This window comes from Coffea arabica, chromosome 1c (genome assembly GCF_036785885.1).
Source record: "Coffea arabica cultivar ET-39 chromosome 1c, Coffea Arabica ET-39 HiFi, whole genome shotgun sequence".
Classification (NCBI taxonomy): Eukaryota; Viridiplantae; Streptophyta; class Magnoliopsida; order Gentianales; family Rubiaceae; genus Coffea; species Coffea arabica.
This window is the reverse complement of record NC_092310.1, coordinates 54552213-54565857: the sequence shown is the minus strand read 5'-3', so window position 1 is coordinate 54565857 and position 13645 is coordinate 54552213. Positions and strand designations below refer to the sequence as shown.

The window sequence follows — 13645 nt, the reverse complement described above, 5'->3', positions numbered from 1 at the left end:
CAGAGCCCCTGTTTGACAAGTGAGTTGTTCGGGTGTTTGTCTAAAACTTTACTGTAGAAGTTTTTTAAAAAATTTTTGAAGTGTATCGTTTAAAAATTTTGAAAAGTTTTTTTTAAGTTACTGTAGCTAAAATTTTTAAAAAACTTGTGACAGACAAACTTGACAAAAAATTTATCCGCCAAACATTATCCAAAATCAGAATTTATAATCAGTTAAAATAATCAAGCGACAGCAAGCCCTGAAGCACCAACTCTACTAACTTCAATAGATAATCAAAACCTTTGGTCTGTTTGTTGCACTTCACAGCAATCTCATTTCATCGTTTCTTGTTTTAATAACCTGCCGCATCTAATCTAATTAACTGCTTTTTTTTTCAATCGAAGTCTGATTTTGGTTCTCATTAGGCATTAAAGTCGTCAGAAATGAATCCACAGTCAAATACTTTGAATTTCTTTTATTGGGGAAGAAATATAGTGGTCCCTTGCCAACGTGCTTGATTAGCTCATGCATTTGGAGTCCGGATCAACAGCTTTCTGTTTCTATTGTAACGGTTGAGCCCCCTAAGGCAAAAAATAACTGAAAAACAGTTCTAGTTAGAGTGGTTAACTCATAAGATCTTCACGGCAGGGATTAGACGAACACAGAAGATAAAATTTTACTTTAACATTTTGCAATAAATAAGAAAGTCGCCTGGAAAAGGCCGACGCACTCAAAATTCATACCTATTAAACTCTTAAAAATATGATTTGTCGATTAAACACTTGATAAGGATGAGCCCACTGACCCAGCTTGATGCGGCTGCCGCCATTATTGTGGGCGTCGAGCCCCTTTCCATCTATTTAGTTTCAATCTGAAACAATGCTATCTATCTATATATATATATATATATATATACACACACACACACACATACACACACACACACACAAAGGTGGTGGTAAACAATCAGTGTGCTAAAAATTAAAGAATGTCCCAAAATCTAGCTCAATTGGTAAAATAACATTATTAACGTTGTATTTTCTGTGATTACACATTTTTCAATTACACATGTATCGAATCGTTACAGTAATTTTTCTACAAAAAAAAAAAAAGTCAGAAAAATGCACTCCGAACAAAGGATTGAATAATCTCACTGCTAAGCTGAATTGTGACGAGTTAAGTGGCACAATTACTAACCGAGTTGATCTGATATTTATCCATAACAAACGGTTAACCGAGTGAGCTCAATGGTGCCATATGATATGTTTCAACTCACGTACTTAATGCGAGAGAGGGACCAATGTGAATGAATGGGCGATGTAGAGAGGTGCAAAACTGTATGAATCTCAAAGTCGTGCGGAAGCAAGCAAGGCACATGATCGGACGAAAATGAACCCCACTGCTGATGCTACACCGCATTTTGTATGGAGAGCTTTTGAGGGATGTAGACTCGGGCGTGGTGTCCCCCATCTTCACCTTGAATTGAACTGCCCCATCGAAGTACCATGCGAGTACGTGACAGCCACACGCAACTTATTTTAAACTATCTGGGATATTTTTTCAGGACAATGCGAAGCATAGGATGGATGCCTCCGCCCGACTTCCATTCTGACTCCAAGGGTCAAGGAGATTAGCTAACTAATACGCAAGTATTTGTGCTTGTCATCCTGATTTTCAAGAAAAGTGTTTAAGAGCTGAATGTACTACTTCCATTCATTCTGATTTGTGCGTGTTATGCTTTTTCTTTTCTTTTCAAATTTTAAGTCTGACGGTAAAAAGAACTCTACCCTTGATTGCAGGGAGCCGTAATGTCAGGATGCGGGTCCCACCGGCATGAGCCCTCCGATCTATCCTTTACTCCTACTCTATAAATACCTCTCATGCACACCTCAAGTAAGGATATACTGTTCATTGACTCATACTCTTATTATTCTCGTTCTCATACTAACTTGATCGTCGGAGTGATCCCAGGGGAGAAGCCCCGCCATTCACTTCGGACAAGGAGGTTGACTTCGGACATAAGAATTCACCTCACCTCATCTCAGAGAGGACTGATTCAGGTCGGTTCAGCCACCAACCAAAAATCACCTCTTCTTCCATCATTCATTCTGATTTGTGCATGTTATGCTTTTTCTTTTCTTTTTTCTTTTCAAATTTTAAGTCTGACGGTAAAAAGAACTCTACCCTTGACTGCTAGATCAACCCAGTGATTAATCATTAGTAAGTATGTTCACTTGCTAAAAAAACATGGATACAGTGAATATAGTTCTTTTTCGATAGATCTTCTCTCCATTTCCTTGAAAATACACATTTACATGCGTGGCATGTGTCGTTATTTACTAGAAAGAGACGTGATCATTTTAAATCTGATTAATCCTGTTTATTGTTAATAAATGATGACACACGTCAGTCACGTATTCAGGTTTGTATTGCTTGCGAGAAATTGAAAACAAAATTTGCTGAGAGAAGCAAGTCCGTTCATTTGTTAGCACAACAGAATCTTTGACTGGCTCAACTAGATCTTGAGTGGATCGGTGCTGTTCAAAGATCGGGACATCGTATCATCGCTTGATACACGAAATAGCAGACGACTTATGTATGTTGTACCTAAGTACCGTAAATAGACTGCCGTGTGTGGACGAATTCCTCTAGTGATCCTGTTAAAGCAGAGCTAAAGACCTCCCTGCATAATTTGATTTAAAGTACAACCTCCTGGTAGCGTACTAACATCACTTCTCCTATGGTAAAACTAACACAACCATGCAAATAAGCAAGTATGCTTTTATACCCAGAAAAGAAATAAATAAAAGTAGGGAAAGGAAAAAACGAAAAGATTAGTCATACGTCATTAGGATCAACCGATCAAGAGACGTCCCTTATCATGTTCGACCATTCTCATCTTAGAACCACGAATAACTAACAAATTACACAAATGGCTAAGCAACAAGTCGTTGTAGTATAGTGGTGAGTATACCCGCCTGTCACGCGGGTGACCCGGGTTCGATCCCCGGCAACGGCGCTTTTTGGCTTTCAGTTTTTGCCCTTTCTGAACTGCGAGACCAAGTTCTTTCCCTCTCTTTTCAGTTGTGTTAGCTTTCTCAATCGACAGACACACCAAATTCTTTCCCTCCCTCCCTCCCTTGCCGCTGAAGAGACGTAACTAGAGATTCTACCTTTGACGCCACTCCTCGACCCGGACTGGGACCAACAAAATACAAATGAAGAGGCAAGAAAAAGCACCCCGCAAATATATAGATGAATTAAACAACAGAAATGTTCTCGGAAGTGTTGATCAAAGAAACTGCTAGTTCTCAAACTCTCTTATCAGCCGTTCAATGAGTAGCCATACTCCTAGCACTGACCGGGAGAAAACTGCTAGCACCTCCACTACCAGCATACACGTTCTTGCCTTAGATGGCATACTGAACGTGAATTCATTGTTCACCGTAGGAGTCTTCCTAGGCCTTGCTTGGAACCTCGGGGACCCCAATAACACCCTTGTTGCGTCCCCAGTTTGTACCGCAAGCTCTGGCATGGTGGAAGACTTCGTAAAATTTCACGTCTACTCTTTCAGCTCCTTCCTTTTTTCTAGCCTTATTGCCTTAGCCCTCAAACAGGCCATCAGAAGTTCCAAGGACGGATATTATGGCGCTGAAATGCATTCCGTTGCTCGTGTCAATTTGAAGGTTCTGCAATCTGGGATTTTGGCTTCGGCATTAGGTTCTGTCGCTGGTTGTGTTTTCTTGACATTGGCACTCGTGGATTTTGTTCAAATTAAGCTCGGAACATTGGCCTGCCGGAGCTGGTATACTGCTGGGGCTGTTTTTCCGCTGGTGATATTGGTGCCATCTGCGCTTGTTATCTACATATACGTGGTGTTGCATGCCTTTGCTCGGTAGAATTATGCGGCAGCAAGAACATCATTATATTCAGTCAATTTCCTTCGCCTGGCTAAGCAACAATCACTGACTTAAGAGTCTGTGTTGTGAAATAGTCTAGAGGAGTTAGTTAAACCAATGAATAATCGTAGTACTATCATCAAATATCTGTGCGGCACAGTACAGTGACTCTCGGTTGTTTAGGATTTCACACTGTTTTGAACTTTTGATTGTTACTGTATCTTATAATCTGGATAGAGGGAAGAAAAAGGTCAAGAAAGGAGACATAAAGGCAATGAGCGCTTTAATTCTTCTCGTTCTTCATGAAACGAAATACTTACTATTATACTAGGGAAAATGAGGATGGCAGTAATGTACTACTATAACATTTATCGAGGATGAGAATTAGAGAGACTGTTCATAAATTATAATCCCTAATTGGGTAGTATCCTTTTTAACAACTACATAAATTAATGACTTAGGTACGCTGTATGTGGGCATGCGGTGGATTGATTCAAAGCTAAGCGTGGGCACGAGCTGCTGACTTCACTTTGTAAACATTTTATAGTGTGTTATCTAAGAGCGCAACTTGCTTTCTCAAGGCTTGGAACCACTGTTTGGTTGGGAAACAGTCAGCAAAGTAGCAGGTGGAACAGATTATAGTAATCCTTCAAGTCAACGAAGCTGGATCCAAGACGTTTATAAATTTGATACCAAATTAACCAAGTTGAAAATAATGTGCAAACCAAGCTTCTTCGGATCCAAAACAGAGACCAAATTTTACATGCATCTTTCTTGCAAGTGACAGTACCCTTTCCCTTTCCTCCTGTGAGAGGAACAGATTCTGATTGTTGGAAGTGTCATGGCAAATGATCAGAGAAATTTGTTCAATTTCCGGTACTGCTGCTGCGTTCTCGTTTTCCTGTCTACTTTCTCATCTATTTCATTCTTGTACTGGTCTCACTGCTCTAAATGCTGCTATTCAGAAACCCAAACGGCAGTGCAGGAACAAAACCGAACGATTAACTTGCTTACATATCCATCAGCATGGAACAATCTTAACTTCCCATCAAAACCACCCGCGAGACTTCTGAAAGTAGCCCTCTTTGTCAAGAAATGGCCTGATAAACATCGTGCCGGAGGGCTCGAACGCCATGCCACGACTCTCCATCTTACTCTTGTGGAAAGGGGGCATGAGCTCCATATCTTCACTACTGCATCGTCGAACTCCTCCTTCACGGAATATCCAATCAGCAACTTAAAATTTCACCTCTCGAAACCGACAGCTGCAGGTTATCTGGACCAAGCTGGTGTGTGGAAGCAATTTCAAACTGAAAACTCGGCAGGAAGAGCCTTTGATGTGATCCACACCGAAAGTGTCGGGCTTATGCACACAAGAGCAAGGAATCTGACTAATTTAGCTGTTAGTTGGCATGGCATTGCATATGAATCCATTCATTCTGACATCATTCAGGAGCTTCTGCGATCTCCCGATAAGCCCCAGTCAAATCTACTGACCCAAAGGGTGAAGAAGGTTGTGGAAGAGGTGAGGTTTTTCCCTCGTTATGCTCACCATGTTGCCACTAGCGATCATGTCGGAGATGTCCTCAAACGCATCTACATGATACCAGAGGATCGTGTTCACATTATTCTTAACGGTGTTTATGAGGGAGTATTCAAGCCAGATGCACTAAAGGCCAAAGTCTTCAAGTCAAAGTTTGGCATTCCAGAATCCAAAGCATTGGTCCTAGGGATGGCAGGAAGGTTAGTAAAGGACAAGGGACACCCATTGATGTTTCAAGCTTTGAAGCAAATTTTGAAGGAAAATTCTACAATTCGGGATAATGTCATGGTTCTTGTCGCTGGAGATGGACCATGGGGTGAAAGATATAGAGAGCTAGGATCCAATTTACTGGTTTTGGGGCCACTGGAACAGGCCGAGTTGGCAGGGTTCTACAATGCAATAGATATACTGGTAAACCCAACTCTTCGAGCTCAAGGGTTAGATCACACCTTGTTGGAGGCTGTCCTGACTGGTAAGCCTCTCATGGCCACAAAACTAGCTAGCATTACAGAATCTGTGATTGTCAGCAAAGAGATAGGGTATACATTTTCACCAAATGTGCCTTCACTAAAGAAAGCTCTGTATGAGGTTTGGGAAGATGGAAGAGTAATTCTGGAAAAGAAAGGTCAGTTGGCAAGAGAAAGGGGTTTGAAATTATATACTGCCACAAAGATGGCAGCGGCTTATGAAAGACTATTTCTCTGTATTGCGCATGATAGAGAGTACAGAAGGGATTACTGTAAATACCAACAGCAAGTTGGTTAGACTAGAGGCTCCCACTTGGTTTTAGATATAAATTCTGCCTCAAATTACCAAATAAATGGCAGATTTGCAGGACCTCCAGCAAGTAGCATTTGCTGCAATTCCCATGTATCTCTACCCTGCAAACTAAGCTTCCTGTACAAAACTTACAATCTATAAAAGAGAATCCCAACCCAAGGCTATTTTAGTTTTTCAAACCAGAAACCTGCTATACACAAGATACGAGCAATGTATGTTACGGTACTTGTTGCAGCAAGAAAACTTCTAGACTGTTACCAATTCAATTTAGAGAGTTCTTTTATAACCAAGTATCCTACCATTACCACAGCATAATTTACTATGCTTCTTCAAGCAGAGTATGTTGGGTGATATCTGTACATGTTTTGTGTCTTTTCTAAGAGAGAACATAAACAAGGAGAGGAAACAGGAATCATGTTAATGGCAATCACAAGGTATGATCAGGCTGCATGTCATGCTTACAGACCAATATGATGGGAAGCTGAAAGAACTGCTTGTACAACCTAAACTTGTGAAGCTTACTGTTATTTTGCTGCCATGGTATAATTTTACTCTTCAAATGAGAATGGGTCTTCCTGAGCTTTTTTCGTTGATAAATAAACATTTAAATTGCTGCTACAGCAGCACGTAAAATTCGACTTACTGCATCCGTTAAGAAGGTCATTAGTGAATCCACAACATCCGAAGTGCTTATGCAAATAAACAGAGGAACAGCTGATGAACACTTTAAAACAACTCAAAAGCCTAATTTTCTAATTTATCCCCATCTAGCAATTAAACTCATCATAGGTGCCAGATGCTGAAAATTCAGACATAAGTTTGAAAATATTCTTCCTTCAATATGCTCAGAGAGAAAAAAGAAAAAAGAAAAAATAAATTATGAGTATCCATAACTCAAATAGTCAATTATGCTGGAAAATATACTGGTTTTTGTATCCCACCAATGAGATCCACAGCCGAAGACCTCAAACTATTTCCATTATCTTCAAAGAAAACAACTCTTAACCTGCTCATATTTCTCAACAGAATTACAAAGAGAGTAAGAAAAGGAAAATCACGTAAAGGCCCATCACATACCACAAGCTTCATCATTGGTAGAAATGGTAAAGAAACCACGAAAAGGTCTATCATTATGCATTACTCACTCAAAAATCAACAGTTAAGTCTGGTAATTACTAGTTTAGACTAGGGAGACAATAACAGATTACAAAGTTTGAAAAACCTTCTCCATTACAAACTCCTAAAACTTTCAAGCACGAAATTATATTAGGGAAAGTTTTTGTACCAAATGATAGGAAGAACTCATGAAAAAATATCCAAGTTCTGTCCACAATATCCTGCCTAAAAAGTGGCCTTTACCTATCACAGGACAATCTATATAAACTACACAGCCAAGGCCTCTGAAATCCCTGCAAGTACAATAAGTTAATCAAATCAGAGAAATGCCTCTTATAGTAGAAACAATAGAAATACAGTAAATATATACAATTACATGAGAAATCATGTATAAATGACATAATGATAGACTTCAATTTACAGTAGTAGCCTACATTTACACTTATATCAAGAAGCTCAAAAATCACATAGATGACTGAGCAGACCAAAGGTCTCCAACTCTTGGGCTAATTCCTTAGAATATTTGTATTTAAAAAAAACAACCGTCAAATACACCTCTGACATGGGTGTTTCTCATTCTATAGCGGCCGTGCTGAGTCAGCACGGCTGCATAATTAAATATTCCACCGAACTCTTGTCTGCAAAAATTCAGTGGTGCAGGGTGTCAGCGCAGACGTGCTGACTGGGCACGTCCCCGGGAGACACAAAATCAGTGCTGGTGTGTTGTGTCAAATGCGGACGTGCCCAGTCAGCACGTCCGCATCTGACACATGCTAAAAAAAATAGTTTTAAGACGAATGCTTACTGCTTCAGAGTGGAATGCCGTGATGAGGCTTCTATATACTTTTCGGGAAAGTATATACTAAATCTGTCATTAGCACCGAATGATTCAGACGAATGATTCTTTAATTTTTGACACGTAAATATGTCGTATTACAATAGAGTGAAGCTTAACTCTTAAAATTAATGATACATATAATAATTATGGAAAATATTGAATGAATTATTTAATAGTAATGTAAGTATTAGATTTTCATCATAAAATAAAATCCGTTATGACTGCAAACAAAATAGTAATGGGAATGACAAAAATTCATGCCCATGGTAAGTTTTAGAGTGTATTTGGACCATTTGAGAAAAAAAATAATTTATCTGTATTATAATGCATTTTTAACGATAACTTTGTGTTACTTTTGTAGAAACCTTTTTTTAATTTAAAAAAAACTCTAACATTGTTTAATAAATCCTAAAGTAATACACAATTTCAAAAAAAAAAATAATAATAATAAAGTTTAGTACTTTACAGAAGAACTACTAAACAATTGATCATGGTTGTTAAGATTCTCTTCTATCACTAGTTGCATTATAATCCAAGACTAATTTAAGAGTAGGAAAAATTAAGTGATAAAATAAAGAAATTTACTACCATTAAATACATAGATGGGCACTTTTTTGTCTCCAAAAATATTTTGCAGCTTTTTTGTTGTCATTTTATTAAGAACAAAAAAAGAAAGAAAGGAAGGATGAAGTGTCTGGAGCATTCTTCGAAATGCTTACATCATTTGCATTGATATTGATCACAGTTTCATAGCATTTGCATCCGTCTGACACATGCGCAGAGGTGAGTCACTTTGGTCAGCCGCGGACGTGCACAGTCAGCATGTCTGCGTCTGACACATGCTCAGACAGCTTTTTCAGCTGCGGACGTGCCCGGTCAGCACGTCCGCATTGACACCCTCTGCACCACCGAATTTTTTGCAGACAAGATTCCGATGGAATATTTAATTATGCGGCCGTACTGAGTCAGCACGGCCGCTATAGAATGAGAAACACCCCATGTCAGAGGTGCATTTGGCGGTTGTTTTTTTTAAATACAAATATTCTAAGAAATTAGCCCAACTCTTGAGGAGCATAACCTTCAATTTCAATGAATTTTAAAAGCTCAAATATTGTATTATATATTGGCAATGAAAGTGGCGTTGGAGAAAAAAAATTATTTGTTATTTTTCAAAAATCAAACTACGATCAATGGGGTGGTGCTTACCTCTAATAAATAACTGAAGAATTCATAAGCCTGGGGGCTTGAAAGGCAGTCCTAATAATAAAGTGACCCTGCATAAACATTGTTCGAATGGTACTTAGACCTGTCTGAACCTCTACCCAGAGAAACTCATACAACATGCATAATCGTACCTTGCCACCAATTCCCTCTAGAAGCAGAATGAGAGTCGTTCCCGTTTTGGTCATCCTCTTCCCAATGTTTCTTAAACTGATTTATCTATAATTTCATCAAAAGCTAGTTCAATTACATCCAAGCCATGTAATCATAAACATGATGATGGTTGCAGTGAAAAAACTTACGCCATGGTATGAGCCCAGTGACTGAGCATTTGAAGACTGCACATACATATCTTCTTGACCACCATAGTACAAAGATGAACTTAAAGGGCATGGTTCTGCTCTTTCTTGAAATATTGAGCTCCTTTTCTTGTTGGACATGCAATGGCTTTCATCCTTATTGTTCTTAGCCAGATTCTCTGCATAAACATAGGGATTTGAGGCATGAACAGCCTCATAAAGATCAGGTTTTTGTCCTCAATTAAGAAAATTAGATGTCCAAACATCGAGATTTCTCATTCACACACAGCAGTTCTGGGGGCAGAGGAAACCTATACTTGAAATTGATGGAGTCTAATGATTAATCCCACAAGATGATTTCAGTAATTAGATATGAGTTTTGATTCACATCTCCACAGTAGCACTTAAATGCAAGGAATGTTTTATCCAAAACAAAAGTACGCAAAAAATCTAATATCTCTCTGCACAATAAAGAAAATATCCTTGTCGGGCAACTGAAACAAAAATTACAAGAGATATCAAAATTCTGAATTTGCAATCAACAATGTCTCCTTTAAAAAGAAAGTTGAGAGCAGAAGAAAAAAGTTTGAACCTAGTCCTCCAAGTAGTTTTAAGCAGCACTATCATAATTTTGGAGCAGCTCAAAATGAAATCATATTCTCATCCAAATTCAAGATGCTGCTAAATAGATTAGGTTTAAAGTAAGTAAAAAACTTCCATTAACCTGAATGAATGCAAAGGACGCAAGGTCATTTATAGTGTTTAATAAACCTCTAACACAAATTGTGATGTTAGAAGTCGTGTTAGGAACAGCAAGGATTTGCGTATCTTGTTTTGGGCACAGAAGAACAATAAGTCAAGCAAAAGGTTCCTTGTTGCACAATCAAAAGCCAGGAACTAGGAAAAGGAAGAAAAGTTATAACAGAATTTTAGCACAAACCAACCTGGAGTTCCTTTATCCCAGACCTGGCTTCTAGCAGAATGCCCCTGGATACATTCAATGAGTTCAGAAGTTGAGCCACTCCTTCCCATGACCTGAAACCAAAAACTCTATAAGAATTACAACACATGCACAATAAAATATCACTAAATTTTGTTTAAAGACGATGAAATATCTAGTATATGTTAAATCCCGCAAAAGATGCAGTCTTTATCATCAACAGTGTATGACCAACTAAGCAGGTATTCTTTGACGTGATACTCATAAACAGAGTATCCAATGTCAGACCAAATAGTCGAGAAAGCATCATTCATGGACATGGGTTGTCTATACGCGACGCTAATTTGTCAAAAATCAGCCCCCACCCAAAAAAAGGGGGAAAATTCAAGCTTTCCAGCATTATCGTCGTCAAAATAACTAGCCATAGTCCTATTCATCAAAATTATGCAATCAAAGAGTTGAATGACATGTCCCAAATCTTTAAAGCCATTGGCTTCAAACCCTCTAATTTGACAAATTTAGCTTGACTAAATCAAAGTAGCATGCAGCAAATAAATAAATAAATCAATTGTAGCTTGAAACCAATACGAAAAGAAGTGCTTCACGGTCTCAATAAATCTCCAAAACATCAAAGCAATAGACTGATGGAACACAGCAAGATTAGTGATTGCATTACGAAAAAGGACATTAATTCAACAAAAGCAACAAAACCCAACCAAGGGAGAAAAAAAAAAAAAAAACCGCACAAAGCTAGAATTTACCGAAGATGGCGGTGGGAAAATTGAAGAGAAAATCCCAGTTGGCGCTGGCTCCTTGTAGCCAAAAAGATCATGATTGAATGATGATATTGATGATGAAGATGGAGAAGCAGAACCCACTTGCTTTCCCGCAGTACTGTTATTTTCCATATTTGTTAACGTCTGAAAATCTTTCACCAACTCGAGAAGTCAAGTACAACACACGGTACAACAAAAGAAAACACCTGAATTCCCCCTGCACGGCGGCGCGCAAAGATAAGATTTTAAAGGAGTAAAAGAGAAAAGAAAGCCAATATTAATAGTTACAAAGACGGAAAAAACTGGCCACGTGATGATCACCTGATTGCAGGTAGACTCGAAACCGACTTCACAAACACAACCAATCCTAAATTTGTCCCTATTCTTTCTTCATCTAATCCAACATTCCAACTATAACGCCCTCACATAAAGCATAGACGACCAACTTAGAGAGAGTTACCGCGGCCACACATGTCATGTCATGTCAGGTCGTGCCACCTACGTGGATTTTTGGAATGCAATTCCTTTCTTATCTTCCCTCTTCTGCACGCCATTCCCCCACCCCTTTAAAAATATAAAATTAATTAGATAATACATATAAATGTATGCGTGAATAATTATTATAATATTTTTTATGATGCAATGCATGTGAAATAAAAAAATAATTAAAAATATATATTTACGACGTAAGTAAAATATTATTTAAAAAAAACAATTGATATCCAAACATCATGAAAAAAGGTAGAATTATTCTTTTGACAGAGAATTTGAGTTTGGATCACCTACGTTTTCTCTCTCATCAATCTTTGAATTGCATATACTCTTTACAGCTGTACTATACCGGGAATCCTCGCGGGATCAGCTTTTGTTTTGCCACGAATTTTTGATGGGAAATCTCTTTTGTTACGATTTTTTGATGGATAAGTCGTACGTGCCACTTGGACGGGAGGGACCAATTTTTAGTTTTTTTCAAACGATTCTTGTGGTCTTTTCAAAAATCACAATTCAAAATTTATTTTTAAAAAATAATTTAAAAAAGCAAAATCAGAGGTTATCAATAGGGGAGAAACATTGATGCATGTGTCAGTCAATTCACACTTGAAATGCGCATTATCAATAGAGGATCCTTCATTTATTTAACTTAATGGAGGATGAATCACCATCTTATCTTATAAGAAAGATGAGGTAATTTTATCTCTTTCAGTAGTAGAATTATGCGGTCAAATAAAAGTTCAAGACGAGAATTTATTATTATTAATTATTATTACCCCAGCCCAGAAAAAGCATACAAACGTTGAGGCCGAATTCTAGTGTTGCTCTTGCTCCTCCATTTGGTCTGAAATGGAGAGAATCCAAATCCCGTCTTGGAGATGCACACAATTATATATGAGGCCAATAAAAAACTTGACTGTATCTAAATGCGTCAATGGTTCGGTTCAGATTGAAGATTTTTTTTGGAAATTTTTTTAAAAATGATATTATAGCACTTTTTAAGATATGATGTATGTAAAAAAAAAAAAAAAAAGTGATTGAAAAACGTATTTACGAAGCAATAAGAGGAAAATTTTATTTAGAAATAAGAAGGTCTCAGTTCTAACCATTTATTGTTTGTTTGGAAGTTTAAAAATAATCAGGTGCAACTTGGGAATGGAATAACCAAAAGTTACTCGTCCTTCAATCAGGGGTCATATGGCCATTGCATGGATATTTTGGACAAGAGCTTCTCTTGACCTTCTAAAGTCATTTTAAGTCTATCGACTCGCTTAACTCATTGAGATGCCACGATCTGGCCTTTCCATGTTAGCTTGGAAGCAGATAGGGTCAAAAGAAGAAGAAGAGCAGACCATTCTGGTTTGGTCCGACAAGAAGAAGATAAATAGATAAGGTTGCTGGTCTACTCAAAACTCGAAAGTTAACAGAATGCCCTTCCACATCCTCAAGTGTTGACCCCATTTTTTTCTTTTCAATATCCAATAGCGAGATCCCTTGTGGCACGAGTTACTGGATTGAGGACAATTATGTTGCAATTCTGCGTTGGTAACAGATAGACAATCCAAAAATGCACAGAGATTTGATTCCTTTTCCACTATTATTTGGATATGATGGCTCGAGAAATTCTTTAGAGATATATAGTTTCCTCTCCACCCAATTAACAAGTGAATGTTGGTTGAGATATGCAGTTGCCCTCTCACATGAATGAATTTCCTGGGTTTGCAGTGGTCATGAAATGAAAGCTCTTCAGCAGCGCAGAATT

General features: G+C 38.1%; 3 protein-coding genes, 1 long non-coding RNA gene and 1 other non-coding gene across 8 annotated transcripts; 3 read left to right on the top strand and 2 right to left on the bottom strand.

The window, feature by feature from the left end:
* The first annotated feature begins 2926 nt into the window (after positions 1-2926).
* TRNAD-GUC (transfer RNA aspartic acid (anticodon GUC)) lies at positions 2927-2998 on the top strand. Its single transcript has one exon. It is a non-coding gene; the product is annotated as a tRNA-Asp (tRNA).
* A 184-nt stretch (positions 2999-3182) lies between these two features.
* Positions 3183-4106, top strand: LOC113729519 (uncharacterized). Its single transcript, XM_027253809.2, has one exon. It carries the CDS (start codon positions 3315-3317, stop codon positions 3876-3878), a length of 564 nt encoding a protein of 187 aa, XP_027109610.2. The 5' UTR covers positions 3183-3314; the 3' UTR covers positions 3879-4106.
* Positions 4107-4586: 480 nt separating this feature from the next.
* LOC113729511 (uncharacterized) lies at positions 4587-6373 on the top strand. The gene has a single exon (XM_027253802.2). It carries the CDS (start codon positions 4720-4722, stop codon positions 6184-6186), a length of 1467 nt encoding a protein of 488 aa, XP_027109603.2. The 5' UTR covers positions 4587-4719; the 3' UTR covers positions 6187-6373.
* A 1063-nt stretch (positions 6374-7436) lies between these two features.
* LOC140036592 (uncharacterized) lies at positions 7437-7833 on the bottom strand. Its single transcript, XR_011840144.1, has 2 exons — positions 7752-7833; positions 7437-7610 (listed from the first exon to the last, which is right to left on the bottom strand). It is a non-coding gene; the product is annotated as an uncharacterized lncRNA (long non-coding RNA).
* A 1531-nt stretch (positions 7834-9364) lies between these two features.
* On the bottom strand, positions 9365-11955 carry LOC113729526 (uncharacterized). 4 transcript variants are annotated; one of them, XM_027253823.2, is made up of 6 exons: positions 11713-11955; positions 11377-11608; positions 10620-10710; positions 9679-9854; positions 9511-9595; positions 9365-9429 (listed from the first exon to the last, which is right to left on the bottom strand). In XM_027253823.2, the coding sequence occupies exons 2-6, from the start codon at positions 11521-11523 to the stop codon at positions 9413-9415; spliced, it is 516 nt and encodes a 171-aa protein (XP_027109624.2). In that variant the 5' UTR covers positions 11524-11608; positions 11713-11955; the 3' UTR covers positions 9365-9412. The 4 variants fall into 4 exon arrangements, with proteins under 4 accessions (XP_027109624.2, XP_071934618.1, XP_027109619.2 ...); XM_072078517.1 differs by having other exon boundaries at positions 9365-9595; positions 11713-11851; XM_027253818.2 differs by lacking the exon at positions 11713-11955 and having other exon boundaries at positions 11377-11651.
* Between the last annotated feature and the right edge of the window lie 1690 nt (positions 11956-13645).